The sequence below is a fragment of the Diuraphis noxia genome, unplaced genomic scaffold (assembly GCF_037042655.1).
Source record: "Diuraphis noxia isolate RWA-SAM2 unplaced genomic scaffold, SU_Dnox_SAM2 contig0002, whole genome shotgun sequence".
Taxonomy (NCBI): domain Eukaryota; kingdom Metazoa; phylum Arthropoda; class Insecta; order Hemiptera; family Aphididae; genus Diuraphis; species Diuraphis noxia.
Window position 1 is genome coordinate 73,885,808 of NW_028301712.1, and position 22,709 is coordinate 73,908,516.

Consider the following 22,709-nt stretch of genomic DNA (forward strand, 5'->3'; position numbering starts at 1 on the left):
TCTTATTATACTTGTACACGGATCTACCATACACGCCTATAATATATATGCAATGTGGTGTACCTTAACGTTCCGTTTTGTACGTATAACGACGGAGGTGATTGCGATTATTGCGCACGGCGGTCAAATGTTATCCATTCGTCGACGTTATCGGAGACGATTTTTTTCTCGTCCTTTGCGCGCGATAAGTCCTCGGACCAATTGTTGTTTCTTGGAGCAAAAATAATAACAGTAATTATCGGCCGTACCGTATAGAGAGGTGTTCACACTTTATTTGTTTCAATCTGCCCCAATCGTTCGTCGGCCGCAATAATCGAATAATATACTGCAATTGCAGTTATTGTTTTTTGTGTTTTTTTTTTTTTTTATCGCAAACGTATTTGTGCGTATTACGCGTCGATAATACTATATAATAGTAGTTTTAATAGAACAAGACCAGTTTTTGACGCTCGTCGAAAGATTATAAAACGGAAAAATATTATATGGCGCACTTATAATACCTACAAAGTTCAATACGAGTGTGAAAACCGTGTGTGTGTGTATGTGTGTGTGTGTGCACGCGCGGTAGTGTTCAGTGAGTTTTTCGCTCCGTTGGTGTCTGGATTTAATGTGATTTATTGTGCTGCAAAAGGTGAGATTTAATCTTAAGTATACTGCAGTGTATGGAATAAATGAAAAAGAAACGTAGGTATAATGCACAGACTTGTGACCGAAGATCCGGCCGCGAGTTTAGTAGTGAATGCAGTAATCAGTAATAGCTGGTAGTAATCGAAAGAGTTAAAAACAACACACCTATATTATATACCTATACCTAATAAAAACAATAGGTATTTTTTATTTTCATATCAGTGAATCGTCTTCAATATTATTCGAATATATCATAGACGATGAAGCCGATATATATCTACAAATAATCGGTCTCATCGGTAAATGTCTGCACTGTATTACTGCAGTAATTTATAAAATAAATTACAACTTATAACTCAAAGGTTTTTCTACGAATGAGGGTAGGAGTAAAATGGACATAGATACCACAAATATACCAAATCCTCATAAATCAAGTCTTTATCGACTATAAGTACAGGTACCACAGATATGTGGAATAAACTAGATTGCTAACTGTGATACGGCGTCTGTGTAATTGGTTGAAGTCATTGGCCGCCATTTTAAACGAGGCCAATGTTCGTTATCACTTGTGTTTAAAAGATAACGTAGACTGATTTTTATTTTGTAATAATAATTATTAATTATCATTTTCCAAAATTTAAAATAATAAACTATAATCATAATTTAACGTCTAAGGTCTTACTAAATAGTTTAACACTAAAACACTTTAATATAATAATATTGTTAATTGAATTCAGTATTACAATATAATAATAATAATTAATAAAACGATAAAAACTATTACAAGAATTGTAGGTATAATATATTATATTCAAAAGTCACATATTATAAAATAAAACAGTCTTTGCATGTTAGCTTTTGTCTCTTACTTACTTACTGTTTTAAAAATGGAAGACGTCATTATTTTGTTGTAAGCATGTAACCGTATATTGAGGTATGTTCTAATTTTTTTCTATTACGTTGGTGGTTTCTGCATAGGTTGAAGATTTAATTGTTGACAATGTTGACATCAACTCCTATAGTGACATGGATAATTTAATTATGTTTACAGACCTAAATTACTGCTAAAAAATATAAAATCCTTGAATTCTTTTTATATTTATTTATCGATCTTTATTTCATTTATCTTATTTAAACGAACATACATATATTTTTAACAAGCAGCATATAAGTAATTTAATAGTTTTAACATTAAGTCTTGTAAAATCACATAATCAAGTACCAAACATATATTTAACAAGCAATCACATATTATTATAGTTTTAACATTTAGTCCAATAAAATCAGACAAACATATTTGATTAAAACTATGGGCATATTATATTACAAAATACTAGGCTTGTTATTTTAAATAAATAATAATTTATTAATCATGTCATCAATTGCTATTTTATTTTAATAAAATAAAATCACCAAAATAATTTACTAGTATAATAAAACATGGATCTTTAACATTTTTAACGAGCAATATCTGACACAATAGTTTTATCATTAGTTAAATAAAATAAAAAGAATAAATTACAAGTAACAAACATATAGTATATACATATATTTTAAATAAGCAATAATTACACATTTAGACATAGGTAATAGTTAAAACATTTAGTCCAATAGAATCACACTAGCCCAACATATCAGGTTAAAACAAAAGACATAATATTATATTACAATAGACTAAGCAACACTTGTAAAGCAAAATTAAAATAAATTAATTCACAAAATTGTCAAAATTGTAGAAAGTGAAAAACAAAAAAAAACAAAAAAAAATATGATTTTGGTGCTAAAATAAATTAATTTATTATAAATATAAAATATGTGTGATAAGACCCATTGGCCTCTTTTTAAATGGCGGATGGTAACTTCAAGTCTTATCACAGTTAGCAATTTAGTTTATTCTATATATCTGTGACAGGTACCGAGTATACACATAATTTTTGAAAATAAACTCTTTAAAAATTATTTAAAATTTTGTGTTTGTGATTATTTATTGATATAAATATTGACGATTAGAATTGTTGATTTTCCGTTGAATATTTGATCGCATTGCAGTATTATAAAATGACCTACCCAAGTAATATGGGGTATTAATGTATTTTATTATGGGTGATTATATTTGCGTATCACTTCGTTTGGAAATCTACATCTCCCAAATTTAAACACGTAAATTCGCACATAGAGAATTTTGCTGCTCGTTTGGTATTGGCTTTTCGAGAGGTCTGCGGAAGTAAGGCCCGTTTTATAAAGAAAAAATATCCGTTATCTCGAAAGTAGCTGGTCAGTCACTTCGTCTTCTTCGGACGACGACGTTATTAGTGGGTAAAATGGTGTGCGTATCGGGGTCTGTAAATTCCGTTTAAAACTCTGACCTCGCCAAATTACATAATAATACGCCCGTAATGCTTATAGCAGACACATTGAATGTGTAGTATTATAATATTATATGGATAGGTGACTCCTACGACGGATGTCTATACATACCTACCTATAGTGTGTAAGTATATGCGTGCACAACCGAATAACCTTTTTCGTCGTCGACTGCAACAGCTATCTCCTCGTTATAATCGTGTTTTAAGGGCGTGTTGAACAATAAAATGTGTACGATATAGGAGTTCGTATCATACCCATACTTGTATTTATTTATTTATTTATATATATATAATACATTATAAGTAGGTACGTGTTCGCGAGATAAGACGACGTGTCCTTGAAAACAATATAATGTGTAGTTGTATTGTATATAATGTAATGTAATAAGTATGTTGCACCCGGTGGCTGTGTTCGCTTGACCTTCCGGTCTCCTCCCGTTTTATGTGATTTTTATTATTTTTTCTTTGATTTCCCTCGAAGATGATTTACGAGAAATCGTGTCAATACAACGACGCTCGCCGGCGGGTGTTCAATGATAATAATATTATAACAATAATCGTTTTGACCGAAAATGTATGTTTCGGATGCGCATTAAAAAGTTCTTCTCTGCCAACAGAACGATAAGTGTAAACTATTCACGCAACGCGTCTTATTGTATAATATAATAAAATTTGTTGGCGCAGAAAATGAGTAATAAAATCAACAGATGATTTTCTGGCACTTTTTACAATACTTTGATGTAGTTTTTTTTTTCTTAAGGGGGAACCTGCAGTAACATAGGCCACTGGGTGTGAAATAGTTACGGTGGAGTTTATTTTTGTTTGTAGGTTTATAAGTGAGCAGTGTTATAACACGTGTTTGTGTATGTATGGCAAGGATACTATCTTGCTAAATATCCTGGGTGGTCACACATACGGAAGTTAGAAACTGCGGCCTGTGCGTTTATGAAGATTGAGCGTACTATGACACCTCGCCAAGCCACTGTCGTAGTTATTGTTCCTCATAATATTATACATTTGATGTATAAATGAGAATGAGTCGTTCGGTTCATTGAATAATTTTATATTGGAATTATTTGGCTGTTTGTAGTTCAATAATAATTGTTGTATTATTCTTACGTATACAGATTTAAAAAATAATTATTATACGCTTCAGTTATGTTAACAGAACATTGATAAAATCAAATGGTAAAAAAATCATAATTTTTTTAACAATGCACTTTATATAAATATAATAGTATTTATTTAAATCAATAGATTGGTTTCACGTGCTCTATCCACGATACAATAGATAAAACTAAATTTGGCGACGATGCCATCAATAATATTTATCGTTTAAGTACCTATAAAACCTCTAACATACGGAACATCTGCAATTATTCAATTTATTTTATATAAATTCAGTGCAAAGTCTGCAGATCAATCTAAACAAGGAATCTATTGAAGCTGTTTGAAATTGGATTTTGAGAAAAATTTTATTTTCTAGTATCATTATTCACTTAATATTTTAAGAAGATTATATTTTAATTAAACCTGATTTTTCGTAGTCATTCTATATTATTTTTTTGTATGTTTTTATAACATATTATAGGTTCTACTGTCTATTTGAAGTTGGTTTAATCAATTAAGTATACCTTTGGATTTTCTGTTTTAAATTTAAATTGCTTATTTATTTATGTTTTTGAAATGTCGATTTACCAAAATGATTCACGTGTCGTATAGCAAGGGAGAGGAGAGAGGGCTCTAAATGCCACCTTGATACTACATCGATGATAGGTATTATAATATATATTATTGTAGTGCAGGTATCTCTGAAATCGTAGGCGACACCATGGAAACTGGTCTCGCATTAATTTCGCTACGCCTCTATGTATCGTTTGTTATTAAAATCGAGCCCCATCTTACCCCCTTACACTTTAAGGGATACAATTTATCATTTTTGTCGTTTTGTAATCGTCTACGAAATCGTGTATCGACTGGAGTCCGCGTATACTGGGTGACCTTGTGACACTCATCGTTCCTTTCCGTTTTCACGGAAATTATTTAGTGTACTTACTCGCCTGCCTATACCTATTTACTGTATTATATCAAAAATATAAAATACGAAATATAATTTTAAATGTATTATTTTTGCATCCACAGGCGTCCGTGGTTATATGGAGGGACGACGTCCGGTCGGTTAGGTTAGGAGGCATGACCGGATCGTTGCGTCTGAGCGCCCTGCTGTTGCTGTTGCTGTCCCGCTGGGCGTCCGCGGACCTCGAGAAGGGCGAGGACGAGTACGTCCGCAGCTGGGTCATCATCGAGGAACAGCTGGTGCCGCCGTCTAGGGACGAGCCGCTGGCCACCGGCGGCGTGGGCACGGCTGGCGGCGGCGTGGCCGGTCGGCGGATCACGCCAAAGTCGGTGTTCGTCGCCCCGTCGTTCAACAAGTGTTCGGACGGTTACCGACCGGACAGCATGGGCCGGTGCGTCAAAGTGGTCAAGATCAACCAGGCGGCCCAGTGGGACTTTCTTATCAAGCAGCTGAACTCCATGTACGGCGCTGGTGCAGCTGGCGGAGGCGGATTTCCCATGTTGCCGGGCGCCTCGGCGTACCAGCCGGTGACCACCACGACCACCGAACCGCCGTCACAGAAGACCGATAGTCCGGGACCGTTCCAACTGAACATACCGTTGGGCGGTGGCATAATCGGTGACGTGGACTCGTCGTACAACCAGACGATGGACTCTTTGGACGAACTTATTACCGGCACTACTACCACGGCCGGTACCACTACGACAACCAATCCAACTACTACTACAACTACTGCCGCTGCCGCCGTCTCCACAACCGTCGCGGACGACGAAGACGACGACACCGCCACCACCGACCATCACATTACGACCACAGTCAACGGCGACCTGGACGACCGCACTGCCGCGACTGTGACCGCAACCGCTGTCACGACTGAGACGGCGGATACCGCCAGGCCACGACCGTACCGTAACCGCTATCAGACGACGCACGCCGAGGACGCCACTACTGTCACTCCGCCTCCTTACGACTCAACTACCACCGTGACGTACGCGAAAACAAAGTAAGTCAAACTGCAGTTTTCTATTGTTATAACCTACGTTTTTGCAGTTTGTTTAAATCTGTAAATCAGTCATGTTCCCTCAGCAATGGGTATACCAATATTTATGTGTTTTCAATATTAGACAATTCAATGTAATACGAAGGAACGGGCCCTAAGGTAATAGTCAGCAATAGGTGTCAAGCGGAGAGGAAATATAATTAGACAACCAAAAATATTTTAGTTAAATGCCAATTTTAATTTTAATTTACTTAATATTTTCTGTCTCTCTAGTGTAAACCCAAAATTACATATCCTAAAAGGTTTTCAGGACATCGAACATTTTTTGATGTGAAACTGGCCCCTAGTCCAAGAAAGTCAAACAATATAGTATACAAAACATTCACAGAATTTTGGTAAACTAACGAAAATATCTATTACCTGTTGTACTGTACCTGTTTCTTCTATGAACCACCAATACTGACTTAACTAGTTTGTAGCTAATCGATGTCATCGCGTGGCATATATCATAGATTTATGAATATATAGTATTTTATCTCTAAGTGATAAAAATTAGTATCATAAATACTAATTGAATAATAGTGATAAAAGAAAAATAACAAATAAAAATAAAAATTGAATATTAATCAAATTAATAATTATATTATGTATAATAATGATTAACCACACAACTGTACCTATTATTATTTTTATTTTATACCTATAAAATTATAACCATGTGTATAAATCAAAAATCACTCAAGTTGAGTCAGTGTATGTCACAATTATAGATAGAATTTATAATCGTGGTGTATGTACAACATGATATTATAGACGTGACAAACATCGATAACATCGTTACCATGTTCACTTTATTATTGGTATTTTTCTATTAGTTTTGTATAGTTTTTGAGTTTTTGAATATGTGTTTTTACAGTTCTTGCATTATTTTATGTATGATAAAAATGATTAATTTTTGTTAAAAAATGTAGGTAGCCCAACTAATTGTATTGGTATGTTTGAATCACGCTTCGTGCTGATTTTTTTTTATCACGATGTGTACGTTCCACGTGCATGTATACTTAAAATCGCTAGCAAATCTTCGAAACTATTTTTTCTGTGAAAGCAAATATGCCAAATGTTTTTTTAGCCACTCAATCCATTCACGGACCGATGGCCATGTATGTAAATACCTAGTGAAAAAAAAATGTAGATGATTCACGTTCCCGTGCTTATAAAACGTTTTATAATCCCACGTTTATGGGAAAAGAAAACGAAACTTATAAATCCCTCTTTATTATTCAATTAAAACTAAACGTTGAAAACAATCAAATGATTTCAATGCGTGAAGAAACATTTTAATTTTAATTTCTCTCGTTTTAGTATCAATATATTTGAAACTGTCGCGTTAACGAGCAGCTTAACGTTTAAAAACTAACGACTGTTCCGCGTTTAGCATAATATTTACATATCTATATGTAAAAAAACTCGCAGAATTGTGTCACATATTATCATGGCAGCGTATACGTTTTTGCGATTTTGAAATCTTCAATGCGGTCTTTAAAACTAGTTTTCTTACATATATTATTATTGGATGCACCTGCAACGTGTTTTCCATGCTGTGTTAGATATAACTATTGGAAAATTATAAAAACACGATAGCCATAAAGTACCATACGCGTAGAAAATTTAAACCTGAAGATCAATGATTATGTGTAAATAATGTGCCTATAGTGTTGATTATCTTTGACGTAAAGTTAGGTTCTTAAATTAGCTATAGGAAATTTTGTGATTAGATATTTTATTTGTTACGTTTAGTGTACATGTTCAGTGCATATTATGTGATCTCTATGTAGTAGTTAGAACGTTAAGCGAATGAAAATTATGTTACTACAAGATATGATCAATGGCCCATAGACGGAAATTGGGGGGGGGCTTGAGGGGTCTTAGTCCCCTCAAAACGTACAAATAGAAAAATTAGCCCCCTCAATTTTTGGTCATTGCACTACTTACATTTATCAAATGGCGAACGCAGTATTAATTTAGAAGCTTTGACTTCAGTACTTTCCGAAACTATATACCCTAACATGTATAAGCTTATGCAAGTTGCACTTACTCTTCCTATAAGTTCGTCTACGTGTGAACGTAGTTTTTCTGCGATGAGAAGGATTAAAACATGGCTGAGGTCATCCATGTTACAGAATAGATTTAATAACTTATCTATAATTAGTATTGAAAATGATATTTCTAAAAAAATTGATAAAGAAGCCATACTAGATTTATTTGCACAAAAAAATAGTTATATTATTTTAAAATAAATATTTTCTAGTTTCATAACAAAGAGTTTTCATTGTTAAAATGTAATTATATGTATGAGTATCTAAGTTATATGCATAGTATACTATATCTATATCTAAAATAAATCACGCTTAAGTTTTGAATAATGTTTAGGGTAATATTATGTGTATATTTTTTTTTTTTGCTTTGATATGCAATAAAATATTTTTAAATATCAGCCCCCTCTAAAATTATGGAGAATTTCCGCCTATGCAATGGCCTACCAATAGTATAAATTAAAACAAAGATATAGTCATGAGTAGATACTAGATGTGTATCAATATAATTTTAATACTGCCGTCTACATCGGTAAGAACATTAATTAGAGCATAATACTTTACATTATTGATACTATTGAAATTTGGAGGATATAATAAATTATATTAATAAAGATTATAGGTAATAGGTATAGTTGCGTACGTTATATGTCATAATACATATTACGTAGTTTTGTATCATATTTATTTCTGAACAAACTTTTGCTTCATCGAAGTTATTATTCAGACAGCAAATACTACCATGTTGACTTACATAGTATATAGGTACTTATCCTTACTTGTCATCACTTTCAAATCTTTCAATAGTTGTATTACTCTGTTTTCCTAAGTTTAGGCACCACCAAAATTGTTCACTCTTTAGTGTTCTGATCGCGTACAATAGTATCACACCTGATATGCATACGCACGTACTTAATTCCATCATCTATCTTTGTGCTCACAGGTACGCGGAAAGTAGTAAAACGACAATCGCCGGAACGGAAGACTCGCCGCAGACCTCCAAAATGACTGCCAGCGCGTTACCCTCGTCTTCGTTTTCGTCACCCGTAGTTACCACTACCTCGGTTGACATGACAGAGACGGAAAATCCGGTGACGGCCGCAACTCCGCCGGAAACCGAGGAAGAGGACGTAGTGACCGTACTAGCCGTGGCTGCCGACGCCACCTCAGTGGACGGTGACGGTGGTGGTAGTAGACCGGTTAGTACCACACGGTTTCCGTACACAACGGGTGGAAGGACCCAATCACCGATCACGGACACGGTCACGCCCGAATACTACGACGATCAACCGGAAGAGCCGACGTCGTCACCGGAACCAGATTGTTCGGCTCCGAACGCGTATCTGTATTACGCTGTGTGCGCGGGTTTCCGGCAACAGCAGCAGTTCGAGCAGCTCCAACAACAGCAACAACTACTCCAGCAACACCAACAGCAGCAACAGTTGTACCAGCAACAGCAGCAACAGTTCTATCAGCAGCAGCAGCACAACCACATGGCCACCGCGCTGGTCAAGCGTCCGGTCATCGGCGGCGGGGGCGTGCAAGTCCGGTTCCCAGGAGACGAAGATCCGGCTTCGGCGACGGCGCAGGCGGACAGCGCAAACCTGATCAGGTTCCCAGGACCAGCCCCGTACAGGACCACAAACAAGATGTACGAGAGCAGCAGGCATCCTACGTGGTGGCCGACAGGATGGCCGGATCAACAACAACGACAGCAACAGCAGCTGCAGTCCGAAGACTCGATGCAGCAGCAGCATCGTCTACAGCACCACCTACCCCAGCAGAAACAGGACGTCCGGCTCTGGGAATTCGGGTCCAGGCTGCCAAAAACCACGTCGACCACGACAGTTGGACCGCCACCCCCGACCCAGTGGTACCACAGGTTCTTCTGAACGAGTGATACTTAAATAGGTATACGCCGCCGCGCCTTTCCCATCATCATAATACATAATATTATTATTATCATTTTACACTAAATATTGTAATATCATTATACACACTCCCACGCGTTCTATTAATATAATATTTTTATCCTTTTTTAAAAATAAGTTTTTACTCAGTATTTCAGCACTATTATAGTTTATTCATTAGTTTATTACTTATTATTATTATTATTATTATTATATTTTTGTTGCCATATTAACGTCCGTAGAATAATATCATATTATTATATTCGTGTTTTGTATTTTATTTCAGTCACATGCGTTTTATTTATGGTTCAGCTTCAACTGCGTAAATAATTTATAGTCGTAGTAGTAGCTAGCGTAGCGTATAAACTCTCGATATATATATATATATATATATATATATATATATATATACGATATAATATATAAAATCAATATTGCGAGTAACAGAAGTAAAATTGCCACGCATCAATATTATAATATATCCCGCTGCTATAAATTTTAACGTTTTGTCGTAAGACCCAATAATAACATATTTTTTAACCATTCTATGATTATTGTTTGTTTGTTTTTTTTTTTGAAATATATATTTATATTATATAATATTATCATATTATCATGATATAAATGATTTGATGTAAATAATCTTTAAGCGTGTTCCTATTATAAGATCACGGCCTCTAGTTGTGCGAATAGCTGCTGCCGCTCGATGTATTAGTATATGTAAATAATCAGTATCACAAAATGTACAGTACGCAAAACGTAGTGTAATATAAATACTTATATACAATTTATATTATAATTACCATACATATAATGATTTAATAAAACAATTGTTATAATATTATATCGACGTACCAACGAACCACCGCACGCAACGGGCATAGTACAAGCATTAACGCCGTCATAATAATAATTCCGCCTACGCATTGTGCATTTTTTATATTATATCATACGCGTCATTCAAATCGAACGAACTATATTATTATAATAATTATTATTGCTGTATCAAATTTATATACGATGAAACACAAATTTTAAAAATAAAATCAAGTGACCTGCACTTCCGCCTAAGCTCTGAATGTTATTATTATTTATACATAATATTATAACCTGTATTATTACTTGAAATGTTTTTTTTTTTTTTTAATTGATTTTTTTTTCGTTTTTACACACATTTATACGACTTTTTTTTTAATTTTATTTATTTTTATAAACAGTTAAAAATTAACATACCTAATGTTTCAATGGAGTTTTAAAACAAAAAACATAATGACAGATGTTTGATTTATATATTTTTATTACCGTTTAATAATAATATGATATCGAGAAAAATAATATTATAATGTATCGTCTCGTTATTGTGTGTATTTTTACGTTTGGATTTATAGAGGAAAAATAACAATTAAATGTTTGTGTTTATATTATTATGAATCGTTTTGTTTTGTTTTTTCTGTCCCGCTCGTCAAAATAATATACCGTAGTACCGTCTTACCTTACTTTCGCCGTCTTTTCGGATGATATCAGCTAACCTATGGTAATGCCATAACATTATATTAAACAATAATAATTGTCGTAAATCGCAGTCGGAAAACGAAAATCAAACCGTTTGCAAGGGGTAGCGCATAGGCAACGATAATTACTCTACGGCGAGTTTGCAATGACATTATTATTGCTCTGAGCTGCGCAAACATTTGGACAAGTGAAAAAAAAAAAAATCCATTACCGGAATATAATATTATATTTGCGGAACGACCTTCTCCTGTGCCTTTTAGAGCACCGACCTGTCCGCGTTTTGGGACGACACGTCAATTAATAACATATACGATGGTGACGTGTGTGTTGTTATCAAATATTTGTTCGCGGACAACGGCAATCGCGCAGACAACGCATGTACGTCAGTGCGCGTGGAACCGTCCGAGACAGAACATTATTGCATCGGCGCGTGAGGTGTATGCGTAACCGGCGGATCAGATTCCGAACCAGGTAACTGTTACGATGTTTATGACATATTATGTATTTCGACCGACCAAGTTCGCTTGTTTTTATTGAAATTTAAAAATAAATAAATGATATAATAATATTAGGTATATTATGATTCTAATCCTTCAACATTTCATTTACTCGCCGTCGTCGGCGCCCGTGTGGGATATAAACGGTCAAATGTCACACATCTTTTTTCTATCTATCTATTTCATCTTTTCCTAATATTTCTGATATTTCTTATATTTCGTTATCACAAAGACGGTGGAAATTCTGAGTTTGTATACGAAGCGTTTATTCAAATGGGTTTATTGCACACAACCCAAACTCTACAGCTGTTGTAGTAGGAAGTCACATGCTGTGTGAGTCAACTAAAGCCAAAAGCTCGTAAAAATAGTAGGTGTATAGACAACTGAAATATGTAAGTTAAATTTTAAATCATTTTACTTGTTTATAAAACATCTGTAAATTTTCATTTTATAAGCTGAATATGTTTTAAAACCTTTACCCGTAATACAGTTTGACGAAAGTAAGTACAAATCATTAAAAAAAAAAAAAATACATAATATAAATAATCAGAGTACTTGACAGAAAAAAAGGACAGATATTAAGACTATACAATGATAGAACTCTGGTAACAGAAATTATCAATTAATTAGGTTAATTTTATGATGCAAGTATTATTTTTTAAGGGGTCATGGTCTCTTTAAACAGTTTAAGCATCAAACTGGGTTTATCATACAGTGTTATTGTCATGATAAAGTCTCAGAACTCCAAAAATTAAAATAACCCATGTGGCCCTCATATATATAGCCCCCCCCCACCATAGTTACGCCGATGTCCGACAGTTTACAATTTGGTATTTACAATACCCACATCATATAAAATTGTAAATAACATTAAAAACATTTTTTTTCTTGCTTATAAAAAGAATAATTTGATAAAACAAATTTAGTACATTCTAAACCCGTAGGGTTATATAGGTTTTTTTTTATTTTTAAACTAGAATTTATATAATCTATATAAAAAAAAAAAAAAAATGTACAATAAGCATAATGGATGTCAACTTTAAGTGCAGTGGCTTGAGTGGTTTAAGAGAAGGGTTACATAGGTATTGGGAAAAAATTTACTTGACAAAGTTTAAAGTTACTTTACAATAAAATAAGTAATTCGTTATTTGACTTGCACAGGTCACAAGTAACTTACCCAACTCTGACTTTTTTTAAACTCTTTTATCGAAAGCGTTGACTCTATACTTGCAGTATATGTGCTATAGACCGATTGACCGAAGAGTTTCGTTTCGCTTCTGTGATTTCGAGGCGAAAAGGGTGTTAGGAAGAAATTTTTTACAATTTTTACCATTGGCAGGAATCGTGCCGATAGTGTCTCGTCTGTTCTTCGAAATGGGTTTGAAACGAAACGAGCGCACTATACGACTTTGGACGGTGGTCAAACAATAATGATAAATTATGCAATAATAATAATAATAATAATAATTACACAACCAGCCGGAATGTAAAAGTGTATATTTTTACGATCACAAACAGCGGTCGAATTCCAACGTTCGGCGGCGATTAACAAGCCCTCGACGCTCGCTCGTTATTATATATACTACTCAAGTATGTGACGATTGACAAAGCCGTCGTTAATTTTCGGGTGTAAAAAAATATTCTGGCAAATACAAGATGGAAAAAGTCATTTTTTCTCTTCTCATCACGTGATTTATACGTTGTCTCGTATTTTCGTTTGAAAATTAAATTTTATTAACGCGCACTTGTATTTTTTATTATTATTTTTAAGTCATTCCGTCGTCTCTGAAGCGTTGTAACAAATACACTCAACGCAAGTTAATCTCTTCAAAATAACGAAACTTGAATTGAGTTTCTTATTACTCTTACAAGCCATCCCTTAATTAAAAATTGATCGCAATTTGCAACAATCTCGGAAATAATATTTTTTACTACACTATTGGTCCGTTTCTTACGACTTTACTATACGTATCTTAAGTCTATGCGTACCTGTTTTTGTAATATCTAACAAAATAATAAAATCTATAGTTTTATTTTCTAAATGTATGTGAAAATTGACAGATTATAGCTTAAAAATGTAAAATATAACTATTAACCTGTAATGGAATATATTAATAAAAACTATTGTTAAATCTAACCATCATAAATCATAAAGTTAACTTGAAAACTAAAGTTTATGAAGCTAAAAAGAAATATGTGTATTTAATGAGAATGGTTTTTTCATTCTAACATTCCTATTTCCTAATATTCAATCTTGTAAAAGATACTTTTTAATGTATTCGAGTACAAATACTGATTTTGAAAAGTAAGTATTTTTAAATTTTATTTGAATATTCAGTAAAAACGAATTTCAGATCAAATACATAATAAACTTTAAACTGATTTTTTTAACGTTTTCACTCTTTAAATTAATTTTATAAAGTATTTAACAACGTTTCATTTAGTGTAATTATAAATTATTTATCTGTTTTTTATGTCAGGGTGTTTCAAATTTTAGTTGAATGTATGCCATATAAAAAAAAAATTGTTATTTACGCCTTTAATATACATTATATTTTGAGTTTTTATTTTTTATTTTACTTTATTAAATATAAGATATTTCAGGTAAAGTATTCGAAAATTAGTATTTCATTTTATATACAAATACCAAGAACGTAATTAAAACACTTTATCCAAATACAATATCCAAACGTATTTATAAAACAACGTATTTATGTATTTAATTACTTCATAAATAGTTAAATACTTTACAAGACTTTTAGGCAAGTGTTAATACTCATACAAAGAATGTATTCACTGCTACAAGCTTAATGAAGCAAAATCTTACATTTTTTTTTTTTTTACTGACGATGGAATAAACAGTTATTCTTTTTAACAAAACTTAATATTTTGTGCTTAGTAGCTTGCTTGATAACGAATAATTGTTGACCGACCTAAGACCAAAAGATTTACTCTCAAATGATATCCATAGTTAAATTTAATGAAAATATTTTAAAAATGTTAAGGGTTTGTCAAACTCATTTATTCCAATTCATGGAAATTATATAAACAAAGTCGAGTGTTAAACTAATACATTTATGTTTACAATTTTATTATTGTTATAACAGTTGGAATGTAATTTTACTACAATATTATATACACTAGTCAGCTAAAACCTGCAATTATATTACAATATACGTCATTCGGAGTAAAAAAAATTAAAAATATATGCTGTATAATGTATAGGTACTGATAACTGACTGATTATTTTTGCTACCTATACTTGTTAATTTATTATTTCTTTATAGCCAATAAATACATTTGAGTAAGTAAGTACTTTCAACGATTGTACAAAAACTTGTAACAATTAATTTTATAAAAGATTATAATACAATAAATATACTCGTAGTGTTCAAATTAAATGTAAATAGCTCCTGCAATGAAACGGTTTAGTCGAAGGGAAATTTAGTATTATGTATTCAAATCCGGTAGATTCCCAAGACCACATCTCTAGATCCCTGTGTGTAGGTATATGTATTATAATTAATTATATAAATAACGGAATAATAATATGACTAAATATACATTTATTGATCTAAATAGCATCATAAAGGAGATGCGTTTACTAATTTACAACTCACCGGCCGTGTCCCGCGTTGAGATTATGCTCAAATATTTGACTTATTGTAGGGCAACGTGTTCCCTGTTACCTCGCGCGTACCTATTGACTATTGGATATTGTAGAGGCATTACATTAAACGTGCAGGTAACATATTATTATTATGTTGAACATCTTTAAATTTCCGTCGGCGATATCCGTTCACCGTTGTTGAGGTTACAATATGTACACCGTCATACGCACACTACCGTGGTTGATATTTGGCAACCACCGTCCGTTTATCGACTGCGTTTCTGAACTGTGCAATTATTGCCCGTCGTCGGTCAGTCTTTGTGTTATCTTTTTTCCACGTCCACCACAGAACTCGCTGTTTCCGGTGTCGAACCACTCGTTATTGCGTATAGTCAAGATTGCGGGTTTTAACGTCATAATAAATAATAATAATAATAGGATTGTCGAACATTGCGAAATGATGGTATTGTGCGCGTATAATATTATTGATTGCGAATACTTCCCGAAGATTACCTACACACACAGTGAAGGTTAAGACGACCAACAAAATGTTATTCATAACGTGTTCCTCGACGTATCATATTATACTATAAGCCTTTACAATCGTTCTTTAGGATTTATTATAATTTATTAGTCATCTGCACGTCTTATATTTTGTCCTAATTCATAACAATATTATGCAGGTTAGTTAGTTCTGAATAAAACCTTGGTAAAATATAATATTTTAGTTTCATGCACAGCCCGTCACGAGAATATTATGTTCAACGTCTTGGGACGGCAACACGACGACGCCGAGTAAAACACTAACCAGTTGTCGATGTCATGATGGTTCTTCGAATTTGATATGTTATTTACAACAAAGCAACAATCATATCGGACAACTGGTACTATAAATTATAACCATTAACCATACTACAATTTTTAATGTAACTCAAAGAACTTACTATATTAGTGTAACTATATTATTTAATTTTGATCATGGTAAAATAAAGGAATACAATAAGTGTATGAAATTAAAAAATAATTCAATTTCGATTAAAATATATATCTTTATAAATCAAGAAAGGATTCCAGGATATATGTCCATTTCATCATGTTATTCGGTAACTTTCAAGATTTATAAAAAAAAAAAAAAACAGCGGTCCAAAAAAACATTTATTTGTTATTGTGTATGCAATAGAACAACTAGAAAAAGTTGTAATGTAAGCGGAAGTTGAGTGAAATGATATTATGGTATTCGAATAGTTATAAAATAGGTATTTGATGATTTTCTCAATTTTAAAATGTTGACCCTAAAAGATACGTTCATTTTCCATACGATGCGAGACATTAAAATTTATAATTATAACATACTAACAGAACTGAATATAACACTTCCCCTTGAAGACGCCAAATTGTTAATCATATTTACATCATTGCTATAATATATCAACTTTAGTGTTAAAATAATAAAATATGTCATACGTGTGGTTTTCAATTATTATCTAAATGGCAAACACGTAATATGGGTAAATGAACATACTTACATTTTATGTATATCTACATTATATGTACACCTAATATTGAGTTGTTTAAATGAATGTCAACAAAACTACGCGGGCATTGTTTTCTATAATGTTATAGATAGGTACCTAAAAAGTATAAATTAACATTTTATACATCACAAACACTCTCTATATATAGGCCATTGTGTTTATCATTTATTGCTCTTTATAATGAAACATATATAGGGTATTTTGTTGTGTCACTATTTCATTATCGGAATATTATGTCTTAAAGTTCGGATTAAAAAAATATGTTTTTCAGGTATCCATACAGCTCACAATTAATATATTTTTAACTAGCTTTAACACATTAAATATTGATTCCACAATGTTTTATGTTATTATTTATATTACATATCTAGTGTATCCTACATCGATATTAAGTTCCAAAAAATAACTATGTTAAAGCTGTTGTATGCGGTATAGAACTAAAAGTTCGTTCATATGAGTTAGGTAATGGTTATTATGACGTATGAACACAATCCATTTTCAAACAGTTTAGTGTTGTCCATTTTCTGTCTTGTTAAGCTATAATCTATCAGCGGCTTTTTAGGGGTGTAGTATCAAGTCACTATTATCCAACTTCGTATGGTTTCAGCGCACATATAATCCTTATTATTAAAATTATCCTGCTTCGATTTCACTACAGTCAGCCAAATTGACTCTCTCAATTTCAGCCGTATTAAAGGATTTGTTAAAATTCTGTTCGAGAATAATACTCGTAAGATTTGGATGTATACATATTATAACGACTATAATAACGTTTAATTAGAAAACAAAAGACAACAACTCGCTGTTGCAATGATCAAACAATCAAAAATACATATCTTGAATAATTTTTCCCAAGGATGAGGAAGTTTCATGATGGTGGAATAAAAGGAATAATAGAATTAACAACGGAAACTTTCGACTAGTTTAATAACTTAGACATTAAATTGTGACTTGTTGTGTAATGTGCAAACATAAATATTGTATTTTTTATCTTAACAATTTAAATGTTTAACTATGGTGCTGTTCTTTTATAAGATTTACATACTCCCACAGTAATAATAATAATAATTATAACTTTGTAAATGGAAATTAAAATCGTTTATAACCATAAAATATTGTTTAACAATATTATTAATAAATAATAACTAAGGCATCAAGATTCTGGACAAAAATATTTATTTATTTCTTCATTCAAAGGTTTATTAATTATTACACGCATATCTGTTATTTCATTATTTGAGTGATATTGAAGAAGGAACATTTACTAAAAAAGACTTATACATACATGATGTGTACATATATTTATATATTATATTGTTATGTCTTATGTGTATAACGGCTTTTCAACAAGATGCTTATATTTACAAAATATACGTGTTATTTGTTGTTTTCATGATCACGTTTACAGCAGGAAGTATATATCTGTTTTTTTTTTAAAATTATATTTCTTATAATATTTAAACTGTAAAGATAAACAATAATTAACTACTAAGGTTGTCCGTGTTTATTAACATAAAATCAATTTTTCACGATTTTCTTTAAAACATATCCCGACGCAAATATTAAAAGTTAATATCCGACATTTCGGGTACATTATAATAAATAAACAAATATAATGTTAAAATTATTAATTGAATATATATTTTATCAAACGTGTAATTTATATATTATATATTGAACAATTTTAAACATAATATTCAAAAACTGTATGCAGTGACTAGTGAAAACAAGATTATTTTCGACCGTTGAATTAAAACAAATAACAAGAACGAAAATATATTTTGATGAAAATCTGCACTAAACCTAATACAGTAGTTAGGTTAATAATACAGCGCTTTTACACCTCTTAGCAGCATAACATTTAGGTGATTAGTGATTAATCGTTAATAGTTATACATATACAGTAATACTAATAGTAAAACTTAATATTTTGGCCTGGTAGAACTGTAGACTTTGACTAAGCCAAACTAAGCGGAAAAAAGGATTTGAAACATTTAAAACATGGTATCAGAGATGAACATTAAAAATTCCTGTGACCGAGAAAGATCAAGAATGTATACTTGACATTGAAAAAACGGAAAATAATCTGGGAAACAATCAGAGAAAGGGAGGAATTAAATGGATGAATAACGACAATAATAAAAGCTGAAATAAGTGTATCAAGAACTCCTCTGAGTAGAGGTCCATTGAAGTCAATGAGTTGTAAAAAAAAAATATTTTGATACGACTTTTTTTCAATTATTTAAATATAAATATTTGAAACTAGACTGTTAGGTAAATTTAAAAGAAACATGATACGTTTAAAAAAACATTTTTCTTAAAAATAATGATTTAATAGATATTTAATATGAACAGCAAAAATCAATACCTACAGTATAGGTAAGTCTTAATATACCATTATGATATACTATAGCTATAGAATGTCTCTCGCGACCGCTCTTCCCCCTGATGGCCTGATCTGTCTGTGTAGTATTTAATTTATATATCACATTTATTTTGACAATAACGTTAAATTCAGTAAGTGCGATTACCCGTATATCCGGTAGTATTTAATACCCGTATATCATAATGGTTATATATATATTACAAACTTGTTGTGTCTGTATCGTGTGTGTTTGCAGCGTGTGAAATAACAGGTGGTAACGTCGATGTACTGAAGATATTATGGATATAACTGTTTACGAAACAATCATATTATTATGTTTGCAAGACATTGTACACATTATACTCGGATTCTAGGAAAAAATGCCCCAAACAACATTCACCGGTAAAAAAGCCCCGTACCAACTAAATACATTATTCTATTGTATTATGATTGACATATTAAATATAATCATAATATAATCATTACATTCATCTATGTAACACTTCTTTGACATATCCATAACTAACCATAAATATTAATATTTTATTATAAAAGAATAGATTAATAACTGTATATACTTTTATAGTTTTATGACTTTTATGTCATAATGATATATAATAAGCTAATAAATTATACACCTAACATTAATCAACTAATGTTAAACTTAAAACATTAATGTTAAAAATTGTTTTACATTTATTATTAAATAATTATATTATATTATTATGCATCGAATGTATTTGTGTATTACCTACACTAAGTAATATAATAATTTTTTTTTAAGATAACTATATAAAAAAAATACATCTACCTAGTAGGTATAATATGACATTAAACAACAATTAATTTGCCAAAAAAAGTGTTACATGATTAATAATTATATTGAAATTTAAGTATGTATGTTGTTTAAAAATTAAAAATTATAAAATTTACATTAAAGCAACAAAGTTTTATGTATTTATAGTTGGTACGGGGCTTGTTTTCCCTATAGGTTGGGCTTATTTTACCGTATTTTAATATCACCGTTTTTTTTTTTCTGAATACCATATGTTTGTGGGTATATTATGTGTGTCTTTGCGAGTGAGTAGATGTACTTTGTGAGCCTACCTCAGTGCACGCTGTGGAAAGTGGACTTCGATCTTATAAGTTATAAGAACTTACTTAAAAGTTGTTTATTATATAATTTGATTATTGTTATTATTATTATTATTTTTTGTTGTTGATAAACAATGGCATATGATGAAAAAGTTCGGCTTCCGTGTAGGGATGCCACATAGAAAAAAGGCGTACTTAGTGAGTAGGTACACCTAACTATACGTAGGTATTCCGAAAGCATTGGAGCAGCTGCTGCAGACCGACGTAAAGACACTTTGCAAAGCGTTCCGTTTTTCTCATCGTTTTGATTTCGGGTGTTAACCGGGTATGCCGCGTCTTTGCTGTTAAGTACATATAATAAAAATAATATTATTATGGTTAAGTTGTTATCGTAATAATTATTATTTTACGTTGCGGTCTCACGATGACCTTTGCGTTCGTGTCCGGTATATCGATTTCCGCGCAACTGGTAACACTGCGCTTTGCTGTCCTAGTGACGTCACGTCCTGTACGCGCTACCGCGGTATCGGTGAGTCGGTAACGAGTGTCGCGGGGTGGCGGTGTGCTAGCGTGAGTGCGCGCGCACCTAACCCCGCGGGACAGGGATGACGGAAAGCGGACACGGGGTTTTCCGCCCACGACGGACCCCGCTTTTCCACTTATTGTTCATTCAAAAACCTACCACCGCTGGTTTGGCTTTGGCGCGTATTGTGTCTCAGTCTCGCGTACAGTGCACACTCACGTCACCTCACATCGTCCTCGTCGTCCTCGTCGCTGGTGTTACCAGAAAACGGAAATCATCGCAAACCGCGTAAGTATAATAATACTAATAATGCAAACATCATGTCAGAATTATTAGTGCATAATATTTTGGTTTATCATCACTTTTTTTATGGGTCAATTAGTCTTATTGGATAGAATAATATATTAATTGGTGTATATTATTATTGTTATTAATATACTATGGTAGTCTTGAACCGAAATTTTCTCCTCACCGGAAAAAAAAAACAAATCTTACTTTGAAAATCGAGTTTAAGGCTAAGACAATTAAAACATCAAATCCAGAGTACTCCTCATGCAGTGCTGTACTTGTGGAATATTATGATTTATGTTTGAATCTAGAAGAACTTTTTTTCCCTCGATTATATGCCAACAGTTGTAGGTTGTACATTAAAAAAAAATCATGAACAAATATCAGCTGCAGTATAATATTTTAATTTTAAGAATATTGTCTTATGTAGTTGTGTCGCAATATTGTTAAAACCTAAAGCTGTGTTTTTCGTATTATTATTATTAAAAGTTATCCGTGAAATCAAAGGCCACGAACGAAAACAATAATTTTGGATTAAGGCTGAGTTACATATTAATTGTAAAGTATACATAAAAATTAAATTATATAAAAACATACCTTATATTATATTATATCTAATTGATGAGATTTGTCTCTGGTATGAATTTGAGTTGTTTGAGAATATTATACTTGGTTCCGGATTTTATCTTCTGATGGGTCTTTTCTTACGCTTTTAATTTAGTAAAGATGTTAGTGAATGGCCACAGGTGATTAGGGAGGATATTTTCTTTTCATTAAGTGTTGTGTTTCTAATGTTTCTATATCCTATTTTGAGCCTTTGAGGCAAGTAGGTCCTAATAATAAGGTGGTTCATGAAGGTCTCATGGATTCTTTTTGTATTTACTGATCTACTCCATTATATTTTGTTGAGAGTTTAAGTCTTTTTTTCAATGTCAGTTGTGAATCTTACAAAATTTATTAAATGAAGATATATTTTGTTCTGTTAGAACTTCATATTATGTATGTTCATTATTCTGAAAACTAATTATATCATTAACAAGACAATAATTATACACAAAATATTTATTAGTATTTTATAAACTACCTACCTAGTATTTATAAACAATGTTATTAACTATTCGTCACACTTAAAACCGAGGAAAAGGGCACGCAAGCATTTTTTACTTAACCACTTATAAGTGTCATTGAAAGTTGTTGAATTATTAATAATA

The 22,709-nt window shown here is 32.2% G+C and overlaps 2 protein-coding genes across 5 annotated transcripts in view; both read left to right on the forward strand.

Annotated features, from left to right (window-relative positions):
* LOC107162925 (uncharacterized) overlaps positions 1 to 11,497 on the forward strand; it is a 65,002-nt gene extending 53,505 nt beyond the window's left edge. For both annotated transcript variants that reach the window (XM_089219512.1, XM_089219513.1), the window contains exons 2-3: positions 5,136 to 6,073; positions 9,107 to 11,497. In XM_089219512.1, the coding sequence (XP_089075638.1) occupies positions 5,187 to 6,073; positions 9,107 to 10,055 (1,836 nt within the window). In that variant the 5' untranslated portion in view covers positions 5,136 to 5,186 and the 3' untranslated portion in view covers positions 10,056 to 11,497. The remainder of the gene's footprint in view (positions 1 to 5,135; positions 6,074 to 9,106) is intronic.
* Positions 11,498 to 11,933: 436 nt separating this feature from the next.
* Positions 11,934 to 22,709, forward strand: part of LOC107162379 (uncharacterized) — a 111,161-nt gene continuing 100,385 nt past the window's right edge. The window contains exon 1 of one of the 3 annotated variants that reach the window (XM_089219272.1): positions 11,934 to 12,056. The gene's annotated coding sequence lies outside the window, so the exon portion shown is untranslated. Of the gene's footprint in view, positions 12,057 to 21,340; positions 21,499 to 22,709 lie in introns of those variants that run through there. The other 2 variants (XM_089219271.1, XM_089219273.1) reach the window with 2 other exon arrangements.